Source organism: Euprymna scolopes, chromosome 21, assembly GCF_053919585.1.
Source record: "Euprymna scolopes isolate OS-2025 chromosome 21, ASM5391958v1, whole genome shotgun sequence".
Lineage (NCBI taxonomy): Eukaryota > Metazoa > Mollusca > Cephalopoda > Sepiida > Sepiolidae > Euprymna > Euprymna scolopes.
The window spans coordinates 106,637,916-106,664,084 of NC_136502.1; the positions used below are offsets into that span (position 1 = coordinate 106,637,916).

Below are 26,169 nucleotides of genomic sequence, written 5' to 3' on the forward strand. Positions count from 1 at the left end.
TCAAGTATGATTTAAAAAAAATGTGTACTTATGCGGAGAAATTACTGTGCTCATTTTTTAAATAGTTTTTTCCAGTTAAATTCAAATTTTAACGTATTTTTGTTTATTAAATTGTTAGGTGAAAATACAGAATAGTCACAAAACATCCTCTCTTCCCCATGTTAAGAATGAGTTTCTAAATAATAACGTTATTATTTCAGCACAGAATACCTTCTCTGCATAAATACTAAAAAACAAAAATGTCCATTAATATTTAATGGGGGATTTTAGCATAGAAAAATAAAAATGATTTAAGGTTCACCCAGAAATTAACATTTAACCTTCAAAAAAAAAATATCTCAATTTTTTTTTTTATATACTTTTTTGGCTGCGTGTGCTGTGATAGGAAATTAGATGTGGAAGTGATATTATTATTATTATTATTATTATTATTATTATTATTATTATTATTATTCACTTCCAAACAAGTACATATTGCCACTGAAACGCCAGGAGCTACTGTGATAGCGGTTAGATTTATACAGGAACAGCTAGATGTTTTTGCACATGATATTTAAGTTTCTGCATATTGGTAAAGTCGGGGAAACAGGGAATAAGGAGGGAGTTCCAAAAGCAAGGTGTCCGGGGAAAGAAGTTGTTAGACTAGAAAATGGAAGAGAGAGAGAGAGAGAGAGAGAGAGAGAGAGAGAGAGGGGGTATGGAAGAATTGTTTATGCGAGTTTTTTTTTTAATCTGCAATAAAGATTATGACATTCTTGTGATCACAAGTTCAGACAAAAAGAGATAAAGAAAGAGAAAAGGAGGCAGGAAGAAATAAAAAAAAAAGAAGGAAAAGATTTGTTTTTACAAGAGAGTCATTACTTATCAAGCCCCGAAGGCCATTCGAGGATAAAGGTAAATAGGTGTAAAGTGGTCACTGAGATAATAGCATAGTGATCGTTAGTGGTGAAAATTGTGTAGAAAGGGATTATTTAGAAGGGCGGTTCAACAAGTAATTGTTTACATTGGACTTGAAGAGGATCATATTGTAGCCAGCTGGAAAGCAGGCCAGTGGAACAGAGTTCCATAGGCGACCAGTTTTAGGAAAGAAGCTTTGTTCATGGAATTTGTGTTTAGATTTAGCACAGATAGAGAGTGGGGAAAATTGTTGATAGTGGTTGTAGTTAGTCGAGTGTTGTTTGTGAAAGTTTGGCAAGACACAGGGAAATGAGAGATAAAGATAAAGAAGTAAAAAAACAATTGGAAATCATCATCATCATCATCATCATCATCATCATCATCATCATCATCATCATCATCAGTTTAACACCCTTTTTGCATAAATTAACCTATATCTGACCAGGTCATTAAATGTCCCTCTTTTTCTCAAGTTTTTCTTATCAGTTCTATTTTTTTTTTCTGGTCTTCTCCTGCTATTGCAACACTTCTACATCTACGAACCAAAGAACTCTCACCCATTCTTTCAACATGGCCATACTATCAAAGTGTATTACTCTACACACATCTTCCTATACTGTCGAGAGTTCATTTTCCTTTGAGGTCTTCATGTAATGTAATCATTAATATGTAGGAAGAAATTCAATTCACTGTTTCAGGTTTTAACAAAAGACCTTTATTCTTCCTTCTCCGGCCACACGTGACTTCTCGTCTCGGCTGTGACGTCACCCATGTGTCTCCAACGCGATCATCGGTTAGTGCAGATACGTTTTTCTTTTTATAAGCTTTTTCCTTCTTCTTTGCCGTGACGTCACCTCGCACACAGCACGGTCATTTGCATACAGCTGTCATACATGCGTCCATTTTCTTTCAGTAATTATTTGAGTTTCTGTGCTTTGTGTGTACGCTTTGATTCAATTACATTCAGATATAAGCTTATACCCAAGTTGATTAATATATATATATATATATATATATATATATATATATATATATATATATTAATCAACTTACAAATAACACACACACACACACACACACATATATATATATATATATATATATATATATATATATACTAGCAAAAGTACCCATCGTTGACTGGGTTCAAAAGCAGTCTACAGAAAATGGACTCTCATTTATGAAAGTATGATAGGTTATGAAAAGGAACGGTTGTAAAGAGATAGCTTCGAATTTGGGGGTATCAAAATCAAAGCAAAATATGATTAAAGTAAAAATAAAATAGACAAACCCCATAATTTATTATACCCAACCTGTCCACACTGAAACACTTATCACAATATTCTGTGGATCTATATTAAAAAACATTGTTAAACTTTGTGACGTATTTCCATTCTATGGAGGTCAGGCGCGAACGAACAACCCATAATTTTATTATACCATATTTCTTCAAACTGAAACATAATTATCAAAGTATACTTACGCAGATAGATATGAAAAGTCTTTAGTAAAGTTTGTGCCTATTTCCATTCTATGGAGGCCAGGTGCAAACGCAGACCCCACAATTTTATTATACCATCCCTATTTAAGTTAAAACATACTTATCAAAGTATTCTTATGTACATCTATATAAAAAACACTTGTAAACATTTTTTTTTTAAATTTAAAAATTTTTTATTTCTATACTTTGTGGACCAGGTGCGTACGCAGACCCCACAATTTTTATTAATCATCATTATGTCAGATCAAACATACCCATTCCTGTGTCTCGATACATCTTCTATCATTATATGTGATCAGTTTTCTATAATAGTCAACCATATAGGAGCCTATTCGTGACCAGACACACACACAGATGTTCAGCTTTATATTATAGATATATACTATTATATTAAAGGGATTTTGTCTGTGTGTAAGTTCGTTTCGGATGAAATCAAAAACGGTGCAGCAGATTTTTACGAAATTTTACACAAAGGTATTTTATGTGCCTGGGAGTGTTCTTAAATAAGCTTTGGATAAGTATCGATAATTGATAAGCAAAATAACCTAAATAGGCGATTTTCACAAAAGTTAACACCTTACACAGCCTAACATTATGAGTGCATCTGAGAAATTTTATTACCACACAAGCTGAAAGGCTCTACATATAAAATCAACAGTAGGTTCTTTATATAATAGGGGTGCATTCGAAATGAATGTTTCTGTTTACAGTACAATTGAATCATGATACTTGACTTTTTCATTTTAAACTTAAATTCAAGCCATTATCACCACACAAGCAGTAAAGCCAGGCATTTAAAATCAACAGTAGGTTTTTTGATATGACAGGGGCCTGTTCAAAATAATTATTTCTGCTTTAAGCACAACTGAAACATGATACTTGACTTTTGCATTTTAAACTTTAATGCAAGACATTATATATAAAAATAATTTTATAAAATCAACGGTAGGTTCTCTACAGTGCAATGTAGACTACAAAATATTATAAATTAAATCTCTGCAAGAGGCATGTGAAGCTTCCTCCAGGTGCACTGGACTTATTTCCCAATTAGAGCGGGCAATCAATCGATTTGATTGAAAAATGGGCGATTTCACTGATTTCGATGACAATAAAAATAAGGGAGTGTTAAACATTTGTTGATCATCATTCAATCCCGGGTAACGTTGGTTCACCCTACTAGTATATATGTTAAAATAGAATGCCCACATGAATAAGATATGAGCCGATTAGCCACAGCTCACATTACAACACAAACCTTCTTTATAAATTCACGCAATAATTATAAAATTAGGATTATTATTAAATCTAATTCAATAAATTCATGATTCAATTTGTGAAAAAAGGGCCCTCGTGAAGTGCCCCAGGCCCTTAAGATCTGAAGCCAGCTCAGATTACATAATCAAGTTATACAAGAATTTGATATTCATAACTTCAGGTTGTAATGAACAAACGTTTAGAATAATAAAACGTAATTAGGATATTAAAATCAATAAATTTCTTTAATGTAATTATGACCAACTTGAAAAACACTCGTCTAGCTGAAACCACTATCAATAATTTTCCCGACTCTTTACCTTTGCCTAAACCTAAACGTAGATTCCCTGCACAAAACTTCTTTCTTAGAAGTATTTTTATTTCATTTTCACGCCAAACAAGGCACAGTGCCACTTTGATGTAGGGGGCTACTATCTGCAACATAATTGCAGGGATATTATGTAGAGAGTAGAGCAGGAAGATGTTTGTTTACATTACACTTGAACTTATGCATGTCAGTACAATCGGTGAAGCAGGAACTCAGAAGAAAATTCCAAAGTCTAGCCGTTCTAAGGAAGAAACTGTTATAGTAGAAGGTTTTCTGACATCTGGGGATCTCTACTGTGTAGGGTGGGATTTTGCTGCTTGTTGGGTTTTTCAGGGGTATTTACGTTGAGGGAGTACAGGGGCTTGTAATTCGTCAGAACATATGCCATTAAAATACATGTAAAATAGGCAGAGGGATGTAACATTTCGTCGATGGGAAAGAGACTGAAGCCTGGCTGACAGTTTGGGCCCTATCAGGTTGGCAACTCTCTTTTGAACCCTGCCCAGGAGTGAGAGACTAGTAGCAGATGCACCAGCCCAAATGTGACAACAGTACTTAATACATGCGCGAATGGTGGCCTTGTAGAGGTATAGGATACTTTCAGGCATGATTAATTTTCTGGCACAGTAGAGAGAGCCCACCTTCCTTGCAGCAGTTGTGGCAATGCCCTCGATGTATTTGTTCCAACTCATGTTCCCTGTGAACGTTAAGCCGAGGAGTTTGAAAGAAGTACTTTCAGGTAATGTATCATTAGCCATAGCTATTAATAGCTGAGAAAGTTTCTTGTAATTATTGAAGGAAAGAAGCTTAGTCTTGGCAGCATTGAATGTTACCATTCATTTTTGCCCCCATTCCACTACAGACTAGGGATTTCGCTATTGCCTTGAATATGTTCATTTGTTGCCCACGTGTGGAACTCTCTTCCGTTTCACTGTTTTCCAGCTGACTACAATATGGTCGTCTTCAAGTCCAACATAAACAAGTTCTTCATGAGCCGTCTGCTTAAGTAATCCAATTTACCAAATTTTCACTACGAACGATTACTACGATATTGTCCCATTGACTATTGTACGCTCATTAACCAACCCTTAACTCGAGTGGCTTCTGGGGCCTTGATATGTGGAGGCTCCTTTGTAAAAAAAAAAAATTCTTTGTGATTAATAAAGGGAAATGTGTCGATAACATTAAAAAAATCTCCAAATTTGTCTTGTTTGTCATTGAATGATATTGCGGCAGTCACGAATAAAATAAAGATTTATTCGCTCTTCCAAATTTCGATGACACTAAAAGTATTTGGAAGTGTAGAACATTCGTTGATCCTTATTTAATCCCGGGTAACATCGGATCTCCCTGCTCGTCTCTATATAAAATTAGGTCTGTAGTAGTCATGAATAAAATAAAGGTTTAGAGGTGACCAATCTATATGCGTTGCGTTTATAAAGTCAAGTATCATTTATGTGTACAAGATTAACTCCTAAACTAATTTACCAAAAATTTAAAATATTGAAAATTGGCATAAGGTGTTTGGTGGTGTATGCTGAACAAAAAAAAAAGATCAATTTTTTTAACTTTGACCCCTATTATGACCCCTTAAAAATTATTGTTTTGGGTTCAAATCGAGTTATTAAGTTAGATCCATGTCCAAGGAACCTATATCTAAAATTTCAAGTGTTTAGATCGAAAATTGTCGGAGGAGTTTGGTAGAGTTCTCAAAGGTCAAATCGTTGAGCTTTGACCCCTTAACAGCAAAATTTCCGGCCGAACACAGATCACATCGATTTTCCAAAATCGCCATACCCTGTATATCAAATTTCGAGTCTGTAGACTAAAAATTGACAGAGTTATTGCGTAGGGAAATGTACACACACAGACACACAGACACATTCACTTTTATAGATATATAGATTGAATGTATATATAATTTTCTAGTTTGCACTTTTCAAATGCTTGCGAAATTATATGGCAATTGTTCTCAAGTTTATTATTATTATACCTGGCAATTGTTCTTAAAATCAACACAGGCGAATTTTGTCAACATATAAGTATTTGCATGTCACTGATGGCCACTGACAAGAGAGAGAGAGAGAGAGAGAGAGAGAGAGACGCAACAGAATAACTGTGTTTAGCAGTGTGTGTGTGTGTGTGTGTGTGTGTGTGTGTGTGCGTGCGGCGACGGCGGAACTTGTCACTCATTTGTTCCACAGGTGGACAGTTCAAGAAAAGAAGCTATGTTCATGGAATCTGTTTAGATTTAGGCACAGATAGAGAGTGGAGAAAATTGTTAACAATGGCTGTAGCTAGTCGGGAATTTTTTGTGAAAAATTGGCAAGGGGGGGGGACCATAGATTTTGAGCCCAGACGAGCTAGACAGATAGCTAGAGAGAGAGAGAGAGAGAGAGAGAGAGAGAGAGAGAGAGAGAGAGAGAGAGAGAGAGAAAACTTCAAGCAGAGAACAGGAATTGAATTGCAAATTCAGGTCTAGGTTTAATTAATTCTAACATGTCTCTTCATCAACGTCTTTCTTCATTAGACCATGTGTCTCCAGTAGGATCTTGTGAACATAACAACTAAGATGAGATCCAATAAATGTGGATAGTGTAAATCAGAGCTACAATATATCTTATAATAAATGTTGTCTTACAGTACCCGTCCGATTGCAACATAATGAAATGACCATTATCAGATGAAACTGCAATGAGAAAATCTAAAGAGAACAGAAAATGGACCTTGGGTTTACTTTTGGCAACCCAGTAATCCTCGATTCCTTTATTTTATCTTTTATTTCTTACGTTCCATGAGCGATATTTCAGACAAGGAGAGGGGGGGGAGAATTACTGTTTTCTGTGTCGGAATCTATCCATAGCACAATTATCATTGGCTTTTGACCTTGAATAAGTATTTATTTTTCAGTTCCTGATATCAAATGGTTTGTTTTAAGCAATTTCCATAAAACAAAAACAACAACATATCAGGTGAAGGGTTTTCTGAAAGCATTACATTTTCCCAGCATAGATTGTATCCCAATGACTAATTAGTTGCTAGCGGGACCTGTGGAAATTCCACAGTGTCATCTTTCATATGTAATATATTGCTGCTGGGCATTCTATAGACGCTCAGTGTGAATGGAGACCCCACAATATTATTGTAGCCCTTTTGTTAAAACTGTAAAAGTACTTATCTAAGTAATCTGGTTAATGTAATGTCAGAATATATCTGGTTATTACGGTTTATCTCCAATATCCTTTTAGAAATCTGTGATATATTTCCATTGTATGGGCACCTGATATGAACGGAAACCCCACAATACAATCTTTAGACAGAACAGATACTACTCTTTGATCCTAACCAGAAGACCAAGAAGGTATATTTTAGTTTCATATACAGCACAAAAGTGACATAATTTTTTTTTAAATTTAATTTAATTTTTTTTTATGTTGCATTTCCGGTGTTATTAAACAGGAGGATAGGTGATGACATACTACAAACATTAAATAAGTGTATCTCTATACTAATTTTATGTTCGTAGTATGTTATCACATTTTATCCTCCTTTTTAATAAATAGGATCCCTGATCAAATAATTTATAATGTGGAAACCATGACACACGTATGTACGTACATTAAAGGTACTACAGTATTAATGTATACATGCTGATGCCATTATGTGGAGCATTCATCCTTCCAGATAACCCGTGGCAGATGCATGGATATCTTGTACCGCAAGAAGGTTGGATGGCCAAGAAAAACTTGGAAGCAAATTGGCAAGATTGTACAGTGGAATTTGGAGAAGGTTGACCTGCTGACCTGCTTAGACTGGAGTGTAGACTATATTAAAAGCATCTACTATCTGGATAAACAAAAAGTTATGTTAAATGAATAGAAAGAATAAAAAGCACATAATTTCATAATTTCAGAAAAAGATTACAAAAAAAAAGAGAGAAAGAGAGACAGAGAAAAAGGGATATACCGTCACAGGAACAAACGAACATTTTTTTAGTGCGAGTGAAATACATTTATTAGTGGTTCCTCCAAAACAACGCATTCCATTATATTTCCAAAGACTTTTCGCACACACATGGGCTTTTTAAAAGTCTCTGTTTCCGCCACCTCATGCTGGTATTTACACGTCCATCTTTTCTGGCATACAACTTTCCTCTCTCCTCAACCAAGTGGTGTATTTTTCTTTTCTTTTTCTTGTTACGCAAGCTCGTGTACATTTGCTAATTTGCGTACGTGCTTCAACGACTGCTGCTGCTAATATTTTCGCTAGCCAGCTATCCTACAACTGCTGCTGAGTTTTTCACATGCGCTTATATGCACTCTGTTACAGAGAGACAGAGAGAAAGAGAGAGACAGAGCACTTCTTTCATGCCTATTAGATTTATAGACACGTTGTGCTTACCATTATATATATATACACTTATTGTCGCCCCTTTCAGAAATAAAAATTCTTTGAGTTGAGCACTGTCTGGGGAAATTAAAAAAATCAATCCGGGTTTGTATTACTGTACACATAGATTCGAAAAAGTTGTCAAAAAAACAACTATATAGCAAATAAATGTTATCAAAGGCAAGGTAAGTTACTTTTCTACCAAACTGTATATATTTTTCGTGTTGTTATTCAATGTAACATGTTTATTCAGCTCGAAAAGCATACAGTGTTTACCAATGTATTGAAAAATTCAAAATGGCGCCCGACTCTCTCTTTAACACGGTAAGTCCAGGAAAAGGTGTTATAAATAATAAACTAGACAAAATACTGTTAGACATTTGCTCAATATATGTTACCGTGACATAAGTTGATATATATTCGGTGTTTTTTTAATAGTATTTTGTCTGGTTTATTATTTATAACACTTTTTCCCAAACTTACGATGTTAAAGAGAGAGTCGTGCGCCATTTTGAATTTTCCAATACATCGGTAAACACTGCATGTTTTTCGAGCTGAATAAACATGTTACATTGAATATAAACACAAAAAATGTATCCAGTTTGGTAGAAAAGTAACTTATCTTGCCTTTGATAACATTTATTTGTTATATATTTGTTTTTTGACAACTTTTTCGAATCTATGTGTACAGTAATACAAACCCGTCAGTCCTTGTGTGCGAGATCGTGTCTTTCTGTTATTTGATCACTCTAAAATCTGTACTAAATGTTAAGTTTCATTAATGTTAAAATTTCGCTTAATTTCGTGGCAGTGAATGGTGGCCCTGGGGTGTTTTCCTTGCAAATGAGGTCAACGATAACTTCATGGCAGGGTTTGAGTCCTTCGACCAGCATTGATCGTCATCTCCTGCACTGATGATTGCTTAAGCATGAAACACTAGTGTCTGTAGGTATTAAAATAATTATTTATAATTCATAATTATATATGATATTATTTTATGTATCTACATAAAATTTTATGTATCTATTTTCAGTATTTATTTTAACAGTGCTCAATATGTAAGTAAAGCTAGGTAGTAAGATATGAAAATACATATGGCAATTTAGCTACACAAAATTACCTGCTTTTCATCCTGCATTGTGTGAATTCGTCAGGGTATTCACAAAGATGAAACTCAGAAAATTCTGTGTAGCTTTTGGCATATATATATATATATATATATATATATATATATATATATATATATATATATATATATATATATATAAAGGAGATTAGAACAATAGTCTAAAGAGCAAAGTGTATTTTAATGTAATAGTAAAATTACTAGTTTAATTAAAATACAGGGAAAGAAAAAGTGCTTGTTGTAATTTAGATATATAATAAGCTCAATAGGTAAATATCCTAGAGCTAATTTAATATTTAGTAATGTGATTGATAATTTAAAAATCAAATTATAATTAAATTAAAAATCCGTTTCATAAGAAGGAACAAAAACAAAAAAACTATATGTAATAATTATTGTCCGTAACTTGATGTCTACCACAATAAAAACATTGTTTTCCGAAACTATCGTACAAATAATTGATTTTGTTGTTGTTCCTTCTTATGAAACGGATTTTTAATTTAATTATAATTTGATTTTTAAATTATCAATCACATTACTATATATATAACTACTTCATTTACTCACATAAAATTAATATACGAAAGTATAAATGTATGCGTACTTCAACAGTGCTCAATACATAGGTAAAGCTAGGTAGTAAGTTATAAAATATATATATATATATATATATATATATATATGCTCTTCCACTTTAAAACCTGTGGCGCATGAAATTGTGAATAAAATTCATAGACCTTTTTACAATCCAATCGTACTTCATATAAATAAACTTAGCCTGACGTGTCCACCTAGTTTCAATTATGAATGCCCAACAGTCTTTGTTTTATTAGATTCAATAATATACTTTAGCGATCGTCTAATAAGTAGGAGGTGTAATCCTGAATGGGCTTCAAACTCACCGGACCTTAACCTCCCAGCTTTTCATCTGTTGAGTTACCTCAAAGGTAATGTCTATCAAAACAATCCCCAGACTCTTTCTGAACTGGAGAGACCCAATTGGCCTTTTGGTCAAGATCAAAGTTAGGGCCTTGTGCCTAATTTTGTTGAATTGAATTTTTTGTACGTTTTTTATGTTCAATTTTTTCTTTCTCAATAAAATATATAAACAAGATCAAAGTGTAGTATCTGTTCCGGCAGATGCTGCACTTAAGATAATTTGTACCAGTCAATGGAGGGGAAACCCTCTATACTGGGACAATTATTATTTTTGGTAACCAGAGTGCCCCCTTTTTGGGGAGCTGGTTTTTACCTCACATTAAAAACGGCCTTGTGCCTAATTTGCTCAGTGGGGGAGCAAATAAATACCATCTGTTCCGGCAGATGCTGCACTTAAGATAATTTGTACCAGTCAATGGAGGGGAAACCCTCTATACTGGGACAATTATTATTTTTGGTAACCAGAGTGCCCCCTTTTTGCCTACTTTTAGGGGAGCTGGTTTTTACCTCACATTAAAAACGGCCTTGTGCCTAATTTGCTCAGTGGGGGAGCAAATAAACACCATCTGTTCCGGCAGATGCTGCACTTAAGATAATTTGTACCAGTCAATGGAGGGGAAACCCTCTATACTGGGACAATTATTATTTTTGGTAACCAGAGTGCCCCCTTTTTGGGGAGCTGGTTTTTACCTCACATTAAAAACGGCCTTGTGCCTAATTTGCTCAGTGGGGGAGCAAATAAATACCATCTGTTCCGGCAGATGCTGCACTTAAGATAATTTGTACCAGTCAATGGAGGGGAAACCCTCTATACTGGGACAATTATTATTTTTGGTAACCAGAGTGCCCCCTTTTTGCCTACTTTAAGGGGAGCTGGTTTTTACCTCACATTAAAAACGGCCTTGTGCCTAATTTGCTCAGTGGGGGAGCAAATAAACACCATCTGTTCCGGCAGATACTGCAAGCTATGACTAGCAAAGACCAGATATGGGGGCAACCCCACATGCCTGACCATTAACCAGCTCCGATTTCCCACCTCTCGGGAGCTGGTCCCCTTTTTCCCTTCCCCCTCCCTTCACTCCTCACATTAAAAATCGGCCTTGTGCCTAATTTGCTCGGTGGGGGAGCAAATAAATACCATCTGTTCCGGCAGATACTGCAAGCTATGACTAGCAAAGACCAGATGTGGGGGCAACCCCACATGTCTGACCTTTAACCAGCTCCCATTTCCCACCTCTCGGGAGCTGGTCCCCTTTTCCCCTTCCCCCTCCCTTCACTCCTCACATTAAAAATCGGCCTTGTGCCTAATTTGCTCGGTGGGGGAGCAAATAAATACCATCTGTTCCGACAGATACTGCAAGCAAAGATCAGATGTGGGGGCAACCCCACATGCCTGACCTTTAACCAGCTCCCATTTCCCACCTATCGGGAGCTGATCCCCTTTTCCCCTTCCCCCTCCCTTCACTCCTCACATTAAAAATTGGCTTTGTGCCTAATTTGCTCGGTGGGGGAGCAAATAAATACCATCTGTTCTTCAGATACTGCAAGCTATGACTAGCAAAGACTAGATGTGGAGGCAACCCCACATGCCTGACCTTTAACCAGCTCCCATTTCCCACCTCTCGGGAGCTGGTCCCCTTTTTCCCTTCCCCCTCCCTTCACTCCTCACATTAAAAATTGGCCTTGTGCCTAATTTGCTCGGTGGGGGAGCAAATAAATACCATCTGTTCCGACAGATACTCCAAGCAAAGACCATATGTGTGGGCAACCTCACATATAAGACCTTGGTCAATGTAGGGGCAACCCTTCATACCAATTGTCATTATCCAACTCCCCTACTCCCCGGGGAGTTGGTCCCCATTTCCCCTTCACTCCTCACTTTAAAAATCGGCCTTGTGCCTAATTTGCTCGGTGGGGGAGCAAATAAATACCATCTGTTCTTCAGATGCTGCATTTCCTTTTCTTGTTCTCTTTCGGTGGAGGAGAAATCCTTCACGACTGAGACAATTTTTATTTTTGTACCTTTTCTCCACGTTAAAAAACGACCCTGGTGTCTAACTCTGTCCCGTGGGGAGGCATAGTAAATAGGTACAATTAGTCATATTCAGATGTGTTTGCAATGCAGATATGCACATTTCGACCATATTGTTAAACGGCAATAAAGAAAAAGACTGTTGGACATTTACGACTGAAACTTGGTGAACAAGTCAAGCATAGACTGACGTTTATTTAAACTAAAATATAGCTGGGTTGCATAAAAAAATTCTAAATTCTATTAACGATTTCATGGGCGAGTGGTATTTTCGGGGTTGGCTGGTTTGTATTATGGCATGTCAAACATTTTCGAGTTATTTAATGCCAAATGTAGTCATTTTAGTAAAAGTTTTTATTCATGCTTCAAGTTCTTTCTGTTAAAATATTTATTCATAATGTTTGGTTTTATTATTGTGTAGGGGAAAGTTATGTTTTTGGCTTTGCAAAACATGATTGAGTTTGCAGAGGGAAAGGGGGAAAAATAACATTAATGTTTGGTGCATTTTAAATAAAGAAGCTAGTATCTTCAGACTGCCTGATCTGATAGTACCAGGGGCAGTTTTTTTTGGTGGGGGTCAGGGGGGGGATACTCTGTCTAAGTAATCAGTTACGATATTTTACACTAACTGCAGTGTTAAAAACTAGAAATATAAAACTTTTACCACTGAGCTCTCGTCCGATATGTTAATGAAACCAATTATTTTAATTTAGATTCGAAAATGCACACACACACACACACACACACACACACACACACACACACACACACACACACACACAATAAATAAATAGATAAATAAAATAATATTTACAAAAAACAATAAAATTAATTTATCAAGAATATATTTTCATGTAACAATTATGATCGCAGAGGTCAAAAGTTTTAAAAAAAGGAGAGAGAAAAAAAAGCTAACGGTCATAATATAATAAAAACAAACAAAAAAAAACAAAAACAAAGTTGAAATGTTAAAACCTACCTGGTATACGCCGTCAAGGGCCTTCTGCCCACTCCTCAACTCTTCGTCAGGATTCAAATCTCTTCGAAACCTCCCCGAATGAGTTTTTGTAATTTCTGTATCCGTCGAGAGGGCGACTGATGCATCAGGCCAGTAATTGGACTGCTGGGAGGAGCACGTGTAGTTTCCATGTTCCGTTACACATTTGCATGGCGTGTTCACTTCGTTACGGTGCGACGCGTTCCGACGTCCATTGTAACGAAGGATGCATATCGACATCGCAGCTGTGATAGCCACCGATACTGTCACAGATACAACAACTATTGCGACAAGGAGGTAAAGGTGGATATTGTCGCTGGACTTGGTGCGAACGGAATTCATAACCTTGAATGTCTTATTGCTGACGGTCAGAGTTAGAGAGAGAGTTGCGGAGGCAGACTGAACTGGCGTGCCGCTGTCCTTGACGACGAATTCCAGGTCGTATGTCCCCGCATCCTGTTGGGTGATCACGCGGTTGAATGTCAAGAGACCGGTGTAGTGGTTGATCATAAAAAGCTGTTTGTCGTTGCCCGAAGCTATCTCATATTTCAGGAAGGCATTCTCTCGACTGTCACTGTCGGTAGCACGTAGTACAGTTATATTGTTCGTGTAATCTGGGTAGTAGGTAACATCCAAAAGAAATGGGTTCAGATTGGGGAACGTAAAATAAGGGGCATTGTCGTTCTCATCTCTGACTTCGACGCTAACGTACATTGTGTTGTTCAGGGATGGGAGCCCGTTGTCTTTTACCAAGACACGGAACTCATAGACGTCTTGAAACTCGTGATCCAAAGATATGACCGTGGAGATTAGTCCGTTGTCTGTAATCTGGAAAGGTAGAAATTGCTTGTAGTTCGCCAAGAGTGAGTAGCTTAACTGACCGCCAGCACCCTGATCAGGGTCACTTGCGTTTATGATACCTACTGGAAAATCTGGCTTCTCGTTTTCGTTTATCCAGAACTTGCAGTTCTCTTTCGAAAACTGCGGTTTCACATCGTTGACATCCATTACCTGGATGGTAAATTTGCTTTCCTGGTGTAGAGGAGGGGAACCTTTGTCTTGGCAGCTAATTGAAATATCATGGTGGTCTTCTGTTTCCCTATCCAGTGGATTGTCCACCGTTATCTTGTACTCTTTTGGACCAAGACTCTGAAGTTGGAACTTGTCATGGTTGAGGTAACAGGTGACCTCACCATTTAGGCCAAAATCGTTGTCAGTGACCATCACGTAGGCAATGAAGCTGCCGACGGTGACATCTTCAGAGACGGAGGCGGCGTTCTCAATAGGGGTGGACAATATGTCAACGTCAATGATCGGGGCATTGTTCTGCTCATTGACTACATTAATAAGAACCATTACGACAGAACTAAGTGGCGGATCGCCTCCATCTGTGGCTTCGATATATAGTTTATACGTTGGTTTCTGTCCGGAAACAAATTTTTTGTATAAGAACACTTCCCCGGTTTTATCTATAATTCTGAAGGTGTTCCTGGAAACCTCTGAGGTCTTTGCACTAAAATGATAAGAAATTCGACCGTTTTTCCCAGAATCAAGATCTTTTGCAGATAAAATGGTTACAGGTGTGGCGACGTCGTGCTCGTACTTGATAGATACATTATAGACATCGCGTACGAAGATGGGCGTGTTGTCATTGACGTCTGTGACGGATATATGAACGTTTAAGATGCTCTGTTTGGGCGGAGTTCCTCCATCTTTGGCAATCACCTGAAGCATGTACGAATCTTTTGCTTCTCGGTCTAACGTTTCTTCAAATTCTATGCTTAGCTTAGACATCCCATCGACACTTTTTAAAACGGACAGAACAAAAGGTTCGTCGATGTTTTTCTTTAGTTGATACGTGATTTGTGAATTGACGATGCCTACGTCTTTGTCTATAGCATTCGGAATCGATCTTCGGGCTCCTTTTCTATCATCTTCAGAAAACTCTATTCTGACTTCTTTCTCCGGAAATTCCGGTTGGAAGTCGTTCACGTCTTGGATGACCACTTTGATTTTGACGATTTTAATGAACGTCTTGACGCGCCGTATGGCGACCTTAAGCGTGCGGAAGCATTCCACGTTGTGCCGGCAAAGAGCTTCGGCGTCCAACGTTTGAAAAGTGTACAACTTACCTAATTTCGAAATACGGAAAAGCTGCTGACCGCTGGTCAACCCTTTCTGCAACTGGCTGAATCTAATCAAATTGCGGTCCTCTCTCGAAATACTGTCTCGCAGAAGAGCATCGGCTGCGATGTTGCCTATCAGGACTCCGGGGCTTTTTCCTTCTTCTATGTAGTAAGTAAGATCCTCACCTAGAGACGTGTGCAGGACGGAGACAAAAAATATACACGTCGGAATCAGCATTGTTCGTTGGAGCCCTTCCAGAAGAATTCATTCAATTAAAAGGCGTAATCTGAAATTGGAAAAAAAGAAAGAAAGAAAAAAAAAGAAAGAAAACGTGTAAATAATAACAAAATTATTAGAGTGGTTGCGGCGGGGGAAAAAATAACAGCAGAAATAAAAAAAAGAAAAAAGTAAACTGAAATCCTAATTTATATTCATTAGTTCTGTCGTATTTGGTTTGTTTGTTATTCGACAACAAATGGAGGTGTAGCGCCGTAGCGGTTAATCAATATGCGTGGAATTGCAACGGAAAACAACTTTCAATCGGTTCTCGCCGTTTTCTTAACAGAAATTATGTATGCATTTTTGGTTTTGCATTTTCCTGATAATCAAAGACATGAAAAGGAAAAAAACAAATAAAAAGAACGGAAAACAATGAACCATAAAAAAAAAAAAAAACAATAACAAAAAAAAAACAAACAAAAAACAAAAGTAGTCAAGATTATCGTTCTAAGCCAAATCTAAACAAAGAAAAATGTTTTCTATTTATTCTAAAGTTAAACACCAGTCGGAAAACGAATGGTAAAGTCTGAGACATGTTTTAAAAGCATTGCCTAGCCTGGCACAAGGTATATGTTTTTTGGGGATTTTTTTTACATAGGCATCACCATTTATCAAGGCCCAGAGATCACTCGAGGATAAGGGTTAAGAGTGTACAGTAGTCAATCGAACAATATAGTAATTGTTAGTAATAGAAATTAGATAAATTTGTTAACTTAAGTGGAACGACTCATCAAGAATTTGTTTACGTTAGACTTGAAGACAACCAGATTATAGTCAGCTGGAAAGCAGGACGACGGAAGACAGTTCCACAGGCGTGCAGTTCTCAGAAAGAAGCTTTGTTCATGGAATTTACGTTTAGGTTTAGGCACAGATAAAGAGTGTGGGGAATTATTGATAGTGTTTTCAGCTAGACGGCTGTTTCTTGTGAAAGTTTGGCGAGGGGGATCATAGATTGAAGCTCAGTCGAGCACTTGCCATGAAAATAACGATAAAGCAGAAACAAACTCGTAACATCTCTTCTGTGAGGTAGAGGTTGCAGAGAAGAGAAAATGGTTAGGTATATTGCATGGTTATCTCACATATTTACCGATCCAAACGACTTCCTGTTTTGAAATTCGTCAACAGTAAAAGGTGTTACTTAAGTTGTACACTCTGCTATTTTACGTACATTGCTTAATCGCGTTTATTATGCAGTTTAATTATATTTAAACAAATGCATATTTTCTTTTCATTAAGTTTTTTTTTATTTCATTTATTATATGTGAAAAATTCATATTAAAAAAAAACACACATCCAGTAAACTTTCATTTGTTTTCTTTTCCATTTATTTAAACATCCGTTCATTATCTTTTACAATGTTTTCAGCTTATTTTAATTCATATTATTTAATTGGAATCCATTATTGAGATGAGTATTATTTATTAATTTATTCTTTAATGCGGACGTGGCACAGTGGATAGAGACGTTGAATCTCTACGGTTCCAGGTAAGAATTGCTTGAAGATAGCGGTTTCAACCCTACCCAAAGCCTGCCGGTCCTGTATATGACCTAAAACTATATCCGATGGTGAGGCCCCACCTTGCGGGCCTTAGGGAGTGTGGAGCCACCCTTTAATTGCCATTGCTCCCAGGTCCACTCTGACCCGGAGTGGTAGTACCTGTTAGGGTCCCAACTATGGGTTAAATAGAATCTGACTTAAAAAAAAATATACTCCACTAAAAATCGTTCCTCAAAATAACTACATTCGGCATTAAATAACCTGAAAAAGGTTGATATGCCGTAAAACAAAAACAAGCAACCAACCAAAGCCTGCCAGAGGCTTACTTGGCCAAAACGTGGAGAGACGACAACTATGGATGGCAGTAATTGCTGAGAATGCAGTTGGGAGATTTGGAGTTCCTATCCGTCGTGGTTACCACCTGACGAAGGCCAGAGGAATAGTCGGCCGAAACGTTGTGAAAGAACAACTAAAAAAAGATGAGAATAATAGTCCGCAATAAATAATAAATTATTTTACTTCATTATATTTTTAAAAGATATTCCATTTTCAGTATAAATTATTTCAGTAAATAAAAATATTTAAAAAAATTTCTGTAAATAAAAATATTTATTAATAAAAAATTTCTGTAAATAAAAATATTTATTAATAAAAAAATTTCTGTAAATAAAAATATTTATTAATAAAAAATTTCTGTAAATAAAAATATTTATTAATAAAAAATTTCTGTAAATAAAAATATTTATTAATAAAAAAATTTTCAGTAAATAATCATATTTCAATGAAAATAATCAATTTCAGTATATTTCTACATGCTGACCTAAATTTTCGTCAAACTCGTCCGAAGTAAAAGGTGTTACTTAGTAACACCGTTTACATCGGACGGGTTTCAAAACAGGAAATCGTTTCAATCGGTAAATATGCAAGATAATCGATATAAACCGTGAGGGCATCTAATGTATGTGGCTTCCGAATTGCAGAATCTTGTTTCGGAATTCGGATGTGGCTGATAATTTGTTCAAACTACTATTTTCATCTTTGTTGGTATATTCACAATATTCCGAGTAATCCCGAAGTAAAGATTCACTGAATTAAAAAAAATATATATATATATATACCCGAAGAAAATTGGAGGTTACATCTATCGAAATACTGTGAAAATAACAACCAAAAAGCTTGGTAGACAGAAGGAAGACCTGGCTTAAGAATGTAAGAAGCGATATAGCTGTAGGCAATCTGACAAATCTTTAGATATAACTACATAAAAAGCAGAAGTGGTGTCTATCTGGACACTTACACATCTGCTCTGAATTGTTCCTTTACTTATAAACCGAAAACAGTTCCTTAAAGTCTATATCTTATAATTTAAAGTCCTTAAAGTCTATATCTTATAATTTAAAGTCCTTAAAGTCTATATCTTATAATTTAAAGTCCTTAAAGTCTATAGCTTATAATTTAAAGTCCTTAAAGTCTATATCTTATAATTTAAAGTCCTTAAAGTCTATATCTTATAATTTAAAGTCCTTAAAGTCTATATCTTATAATTTAAAGTCCTTAAAGTCTATAGCTTATAATTTAAAGTCCTTAAAGTCTATATCTTATAATTTAAAGTCCTTAAAGTCTATATCTTATAATTTAATTTCAGTCCAAAAAAAGTCCCCACGTGGTGTGCTAACAATGTCTGTCACTGCTCTCTGCCAAAATGGCCGTTCTGAACATCGGGTGTTGTTCTCGCATGAAGACGCGATAACTGTTATATCCAAGGGATGTAAATCTGCCTCTAAAGGGAGAGAGAGAGAGAGAGAGAGAGAGAGAGAGAGAGAGAGAGAGAGAGAGAGAGAGTTAGTTTCCTATTGACCATGTTATCATCCTAGCAACACCCTAAACACTGAGAAACTGGAGAAAGACGAGGAAAAGGAGGAGGAAGGTGTCTGAAACTTGGTGGACAAGTCAGGCATAGAATAAAATTTATTTTTCTCAAATGATGGTTGGATTACAGAAAGGATTCTGCATTTTATTATCTATTTCATAGGTGGCTTTAGGGGGAGCGGGGGAGGGCGTCACCCTGTGAAGCTATGCGAATTTCTCTTTTGACAACTGCTACCCCAACGCTTGTGTGTACCGTGGTTTTCTTCTCCTTTATCTTCACTTCTTGTTCTGCCCGTGTCGTCGTCTCCCACACTGGTGATTACTGAGAGTGCGAACGTTGGCTTCACATTCTGTAGATATCAATTGCATTATGGGCATATGTGTGATAACTACCCTCTAAATGCTAACATTCACATCTTAGTTGTCGGTCGAGGCCATCACTGTCGGTCGGATGATCAGGTCATCGCCCTATCTGCTCTGAGCCACAACCTCTCATCAGCTATCGCAAATTAAAAAACATCCGTAAGAGTCAAATATGACCTCAGATTGAGTACTATTGCCACATCTGAGGAGGAGCACTTACAAGTATCCTTTCCTGCTTTCACGGGATATAGAACCCTCTTTGTAACTTAGTTGGTGAGGACCTTTTAGCCTCTCTACTTCAGCTTTCTTACAGAAAAGACTTTGTGAGTCTGTCTCTGCTTTATCATTACTTTTAGCTTTGGTCTATGATCCCTCCTTGTAAAACATTTGCAACAAACACTTGTCTAGCTAGCTACAACAAAAGCCAACTTCCCTCACTCACTAAACGAAAATTCCATAATGTTTGTTTCCTAGAACTGTCCATCTCTGGAACTCAATACCGTATCTTTGCTTCCCGGCTGACTATAACATGACCATCTTCAAGTCTAATGTAAATAAATTCCTATTGGACCGTCTTTCTAAATAATCCAGCTCTACCCAAGTTCTATCATAACCGATCATATCGTTTCGCCATCAACGTAACACTTGACCGTCATCCTAAATTTGTTAGGAAATAGGTCGAATATAAGAAAGGAATATGGTAAATCATATTGTAGACACGTTTTACCGGAAGTGAGGGTCAGCTGATCGGATCTGTGTGTGAGTCACATGATCAGGTTAGCTGGAGTCAGTGAGTTTGGGTTTGGACGTAGAGAAGAACAGACGGCTTAACAGGTCGTCCTCTCCCCTTCACTGGGGGGGGGGGCGCTGACGTGTGTGAAAATAAGACCTTGAAGTAACCACGCAAGCAAAGACATCATTTTCCATTCTTCTGCGATCAACACCTGGAAGGTGAATAAAAATTATATAAAACCAATCATCGTCTTCGAGTGAATGAATATTCGTCCAAAACAGGTTTCCAGTGTCCATTCCAAGACACAAGATGAATTCCAGGTGGACAAGATCAACGACGCATGAAGATAAGGTATGTCCAAAATTCATGCACCACACACACACACACACACACACACACACACACACACACACACACACACACACACACACACACACACAACTGCATATGTACAATTAGATATGAATATATCACAAATAGACAGCAACATTTAGACGATCATACAACGGTGCCCCTTTTATGATAACAATACAACAGATTGGCCTCCAGACCTTGATATGTGGTGGCTTGTAAGTAAAAAAAAAATACTACTAAATTTATTGATTAACGATCAGAAATCATAAAAATTTCGTCTATATCTTAGAGTGACAGATAAGCAGAAATGACTTGCCTTCTCGATCATTCTCAGCTGATTACGAGGGGCGTGCAATAAGTAATGCCCCTGACCCACTTCCTATTTTCGATTGCTTTTGTCTTCCGTGCTGAATCATTTTCCCCCTATTGTTCCTTTCTTTTTTCTTTTTTTTTTTTTTTTTTTTTTTGGAGTCACTTCCAAACACTCTCCTGGGGAGAGAGTTATTCATCATAGCCCAACTCTGTATTTGGAACAGCATTTTCCTCATTAACACGTTGACTGTCATAGCAACAATATATGTTGACATGGCAGTTTGTAATGACTAGGGCTGTGACAACAGCATATTCTTTTCATTGTTTTGCCTCTTGAGTGTCTATCCGTTGATATCTTATATGTTTTTATATCGACTGATGTAGTTCTCAGTTGATTGACTGTGTCTTACTGTGTCGGATATATATTTCAGAGTCAAAACAATGAAAAGAATATGCTGTTGTCACAGCCCTAGTAATGACGCATGTGTCTCTCAAAAACGGTGTGGCTGTCAAAGTGTTAAATGCGCAGATCACATGAACGTATCTTACAACTAGACATTGTTGGTCTGTAATATTTGGTCTGCAATAACAATAAGATCAGGAGTGAACTTAGCTTTGAGCCAGCTTAAATGGAAATCTGGGTTAGTCATTTGAGCAGCCATTTTAGAAAATGATCACTTTGAGCTGTGCAAATCTTCAAACTCAATGGAAATCAATGAATCGTTTCCAATGTTAATCAAGCATAAAATGTGCATCTTGATTTGAACAGAAACTTTAGAAACATTATGTATAGAATTATTACTCGGTTTCCGTATTATTTGGATCTTCTGGATTACTCTTCTCAGCTAAAATGTTATTTTCACGTTTCGGTTGACGTAACCTCCGACCTTCTTCAGGTGTGTCGAACTCGGGAATCTTTCTGTTAAACTCGGAAATCCGCACAGAATTTTGAACGGAACGCTTTAGTTAATTCAAGGATCAGCAGACTCTCATTCCATCAACCATGGCTTGGAAGGAGTCCTAAGTAATTTGAAGTTGTATTTTGAATGTTGCCTGCACTGAGGATTGAACCTTTCAATCTCCAGAAGGGTATAACTTACAACTGAATTTTACCAATTACTCTATCCATTATGCAACGGTTCCTTGCAGACTTGAAGAAGGTCGAAGATTACATTAACCGAAATGTGGTAAAAGTAACACTCAAGATGAGAACAGTAGTCTGAAGGATGCAAATAATATGCATGGGCAATCTTCATCTAAAAAAATCAGAAACATTATTTTGTTTCTCAGTGTTATCTCATATCAACCCTTTTTAATATTTTTAATGTGAAAACATAAGTCATTGTATACAATTAATCGAATATCAGTTGCTAATTTTCCATTAATTGAGGGGAATAGTCGGTTTAGCGTTATATCAACTCTTTTTGGAGGATTATTGGATGCCAAACTTGCTTAGCAACACAATCCCATCTTTTCACTTTAGTGTTCTCCAGATGCCAAACACCTTCTACATTAATAACTTTTTCCCTCACACGGCTAGAGTTTGGAATTCCCTCCCTGTTTCCCGCATACTTGACTGTACTAACATGCGGGCATTTAAATCTTATGTGAACAGACATCTTGCTGCTCAACTCCCTACATAATCTCCTGTAGACTAGGTCCCAGATAGTAACCTCTTATGTTCAAGTGGCAATATGCTATGCTTGGAGTGAACAAGAGTGAAAATCAAAAAAGATAAAATCAAAGATGGCGTTGGAACGGTACAAATGCATTGCAGCCAGAGGAGATTACTTAGAAGGGGGCTAGAGTTTCATGTGTGTATTATCAATAAAATCTGGAAACTCTCACAGTGAATGTTTCTGACAATTGTGCTTTAAACAGAAAAATTCATTTTAAGCACGCCCCATCATATCAAAGAACTTGCTGTTGATTTTATATGTTGAGCCTTTCGGCTTGTGCGGTAATAAAGCTTCTCAAATACATTTATGATGTTAGGCTGTGTAAGATGTTAACTTTGGTCAACATCGCCTGTTCATTCTTTCTTTGGATTAGTTTGATTATCGATACTTATCAATGACATTCTAAAAAAAGTAAAAAATAAAGTGGTTGGGAATAGTTGATGTCAACCCAAAGGCTCCCTTTTAATAAGCTACTATACTGAGGTATAGGGAAGAGCGCTACTTCTTTGCTAATAAGGTGGCATCAAGTACCAATTTTTGAGTCTTTGGTATGATTCGAGTGAAATTGAACCCTAGTCTCCCATTATGCCAACGAGTAGGGAGTCCAATTAAAGCTGGTCAGAGATCAATAGAAAAAATACATAGAATACTAACTCTTCCGACCCAACGTTGGTTAGGAGTAATTAATTTAATTTTTCTTTAGTTTATATTTGCTTGTTTTATGTAATTGCTGGTAGCCAAGTTATTAAAAGCTAACATATTTTATTTTCTGTAAACGAAAACTATTTTAATACTAGCAGAGAGATCCGACGTTGCCCGGGACTGAATTATGATCTACGAATGTTTCACACTCCCATATTTTTATTGTCATCGAAATTGGTAAAATCGATCATTTTTCAATCAAATCGATTTATTGTCTGTTCTAGTTAATGATCCATCGTGGTCCACCAAAAGGAATCTTCCACACAGTGACGTAGTTTACAATATATTGTAGTCGACATTGCACTGTAAAGAACCTACTGTTGATTTTATAAAATTATTTTTAATATATAATGGCTTGAAATAAAGTTTAAAATGCAAAAATCAAGTATCATGGTTCAATTGTGTTTTAAACAGAAACATTCATTTTGAATGCGTCACTGTCATGGCCTTATTGCTTGTGCGGTGATAATGGTTTGAATGGTGCAATTGTGTTTTAAACAGAAACATTCATTTTGAATGCGTCCTTGTCATATCAAAGAACTTACAATTGATTTTATATGTCGAGCCTAAAACTTCTCAAATGCAATTGTGATGTTAGTCTGTGTAAGGTATTAACTTTGGTCAAAATCGCCTGTTCCTTTTTCCATCGGATTATTTCAATTATCGATACGTATTAAAGATATTGCAATACAAAACCTTTCTAAGAACACTGTCAAGCACATAAAGTATCTTTGTGTGAAATTTTCAGAGAAATCGGCCTAGCCATTTTCGAGTCCATAGGGAACGAACTCTCACACACGTACATGCAGACAGACAAAGTTTGGAGACGATTGTTTGGAGATCTATCCCCCCCCATTCTAATATTGCAGATACTTTGCTATACACTGTAGGAAATATGATTTTTATGTATCAAATTATTATGTATTAAAATTTTAAATATTCTTATTTTTTTTTAATACGTTAATAGTTTTACATGCATAAATTTATATCAATGTCCACGTGTTTCTGGGTTCACCCTTTATCAGTATAGAATAACCATCAACAAAAATCGAACTCACAACCACACTAGCAGTAGTCTAGCGTCTTACCAATGAGCTACAAAACCTCGTCAGAATTTATGCACGATTTATTATTGCATTAAATGTAAGATCTGCTCTTTTTTTATTAGTGATTTATAAACGGATTACGCCTTCAATAACAGAGGAATGTAACGTAAAAGTGAATTTTACCGACTATTCTATCCACTATGCCAGGTCCTTCCCACTGTGAAAGAGCAACGCGTAATTTATTTTTTATCAATAATAACTGAATTCTTACTGTTATATCCACCCAGGTAAATTGTACTGTAAAAACCAGCAAAAAAAAAAAAAAAAAAAAAAGCAATTGAAATAAGAGGCCGCCTTGATGTGCGGTAACACATCAAATAAAGAAAAGGTAAATCTTCCGAAGAAAGACAGAATCAACACGAAATAAGCGAATTAAATCTTATTTAAAAACAGAACAGTAGTCTAAAGAATCCGAATAACACGAGTAATCAATTCTCATCTAAAAAGTTCAAGAACAGATTTCAAAATGTTTGATGCTTTTTAAAAGGAAGAAGCGGGGGGGGGGGTAGAAGACATGTTTGATTTTTCCACTCCACTGTCACGTTGCTGTCGAATTTGCTTCATATCTCAACAAACAATTTTTCGAAATCATTTTTGTTTTCCTTTTTGGCACACTTTAAAATGTCCACCATGCGTTTACCACATAGAAACTGGAAGTTTGCCAACAAAAACATTATACTTTAGTTGTATTTTAGCCGAGGATCATCTCAACAATCGTAGACATTTCGTTTCGTCATATCTTCCCTCCATTTTAAAATTATGTCGTCTGCTCCTTCAAGCAAGAAATATTAGAACTTTGAAATTGCTGAAACTTATTTACCATTTTCATCTATTTATTTAATTTAACCCATTAATCCTCACAGTCCGTGTTTTTTCAGAGATATCGGTACAAATAAATATATTTTCCCTTTCAGCTCTGATTGACATAGCATCATTGGGGGACACTAACTTCTACGAAGGTTGCTTCTTTCTCCTTGTCAGGTTTTATGGCTTCGTTTTCTAGGCACATACCTGTAGCGATTGTATATTCATTGTGGATAATGTATGACTTATTTCCAACAGCTTTTTTTTTTTTCTGGTATTACATTCGTTTTGAACGCGCCATTGTCATATCAAAGAACCTACTTTTGATTTTATATGCGTTGTCTTACTGCTTATGCGGTGATAATGCCTTAAATATAAGGTTAAAGTGAAAAAGTCAAGTATCATGGTGCAGTTGTGCATTAAACAGAAACAGTCATGTTAAACGCACCCTTGTCATATCAAAGAATGTACTGTTGATTTTATATGCTGGGCCTTTCAGCTTATTTGGTAATAAAACTTCTCAAATGCACTTGTGGTGGTAGGCTGTGTATAAGTGTTAACTTTGGTCCAAATTGCCTGTTCCTGCTTTCATCAAATTATTTTATTGGTACTAGTTCTGATGGACGCAGCATCATAGGGGACTCTAACTTTTACTAAGGTTGCTTCGTTCTCCTTCTTGTCACTATGTCAGGTTTTATGGCTTTGTTTTCTAGGCACGTACCTGTCGGGAGTGCATAGTTATAGTGGATATCTGAAAAGGAAACACTAGATAGATGGATAGTCCTTAATCCGTGGAGTTTCGAAGAAATACTTTCCTTCTCATCAGAGGGTAGGAATTAGCAAAATGCGGGATATATATATATACATACATATATATATA

At 36.4% G+C, this 26,169-nt stretch overlaps 1 protein-coding gene across 1 annotated transcript in view; it reads right to left on the bottom strand.

The window, feature by feature from the left end:
- Positions 1-26,169, bottom strand: part of LOC145242657 (protocadherin beta-15-like) — a 288,612-nt gene that overhangs the window by 136,048 nt on the left and 126,395 nt on the right. Inside the window, exon 2 of the mRNA XM_080105787.1 lies at positions 13,446-15,876. Coding sequence (XP_079961913.1) covers positions 13,446-15,827 — 2,382 coding nt within the window. The 5' untranslated portion in view covers positions 15,828-15,876. The remainder of the gene's footprint in view (positions 1-13,445; positions 15,877-26,169) is intronic.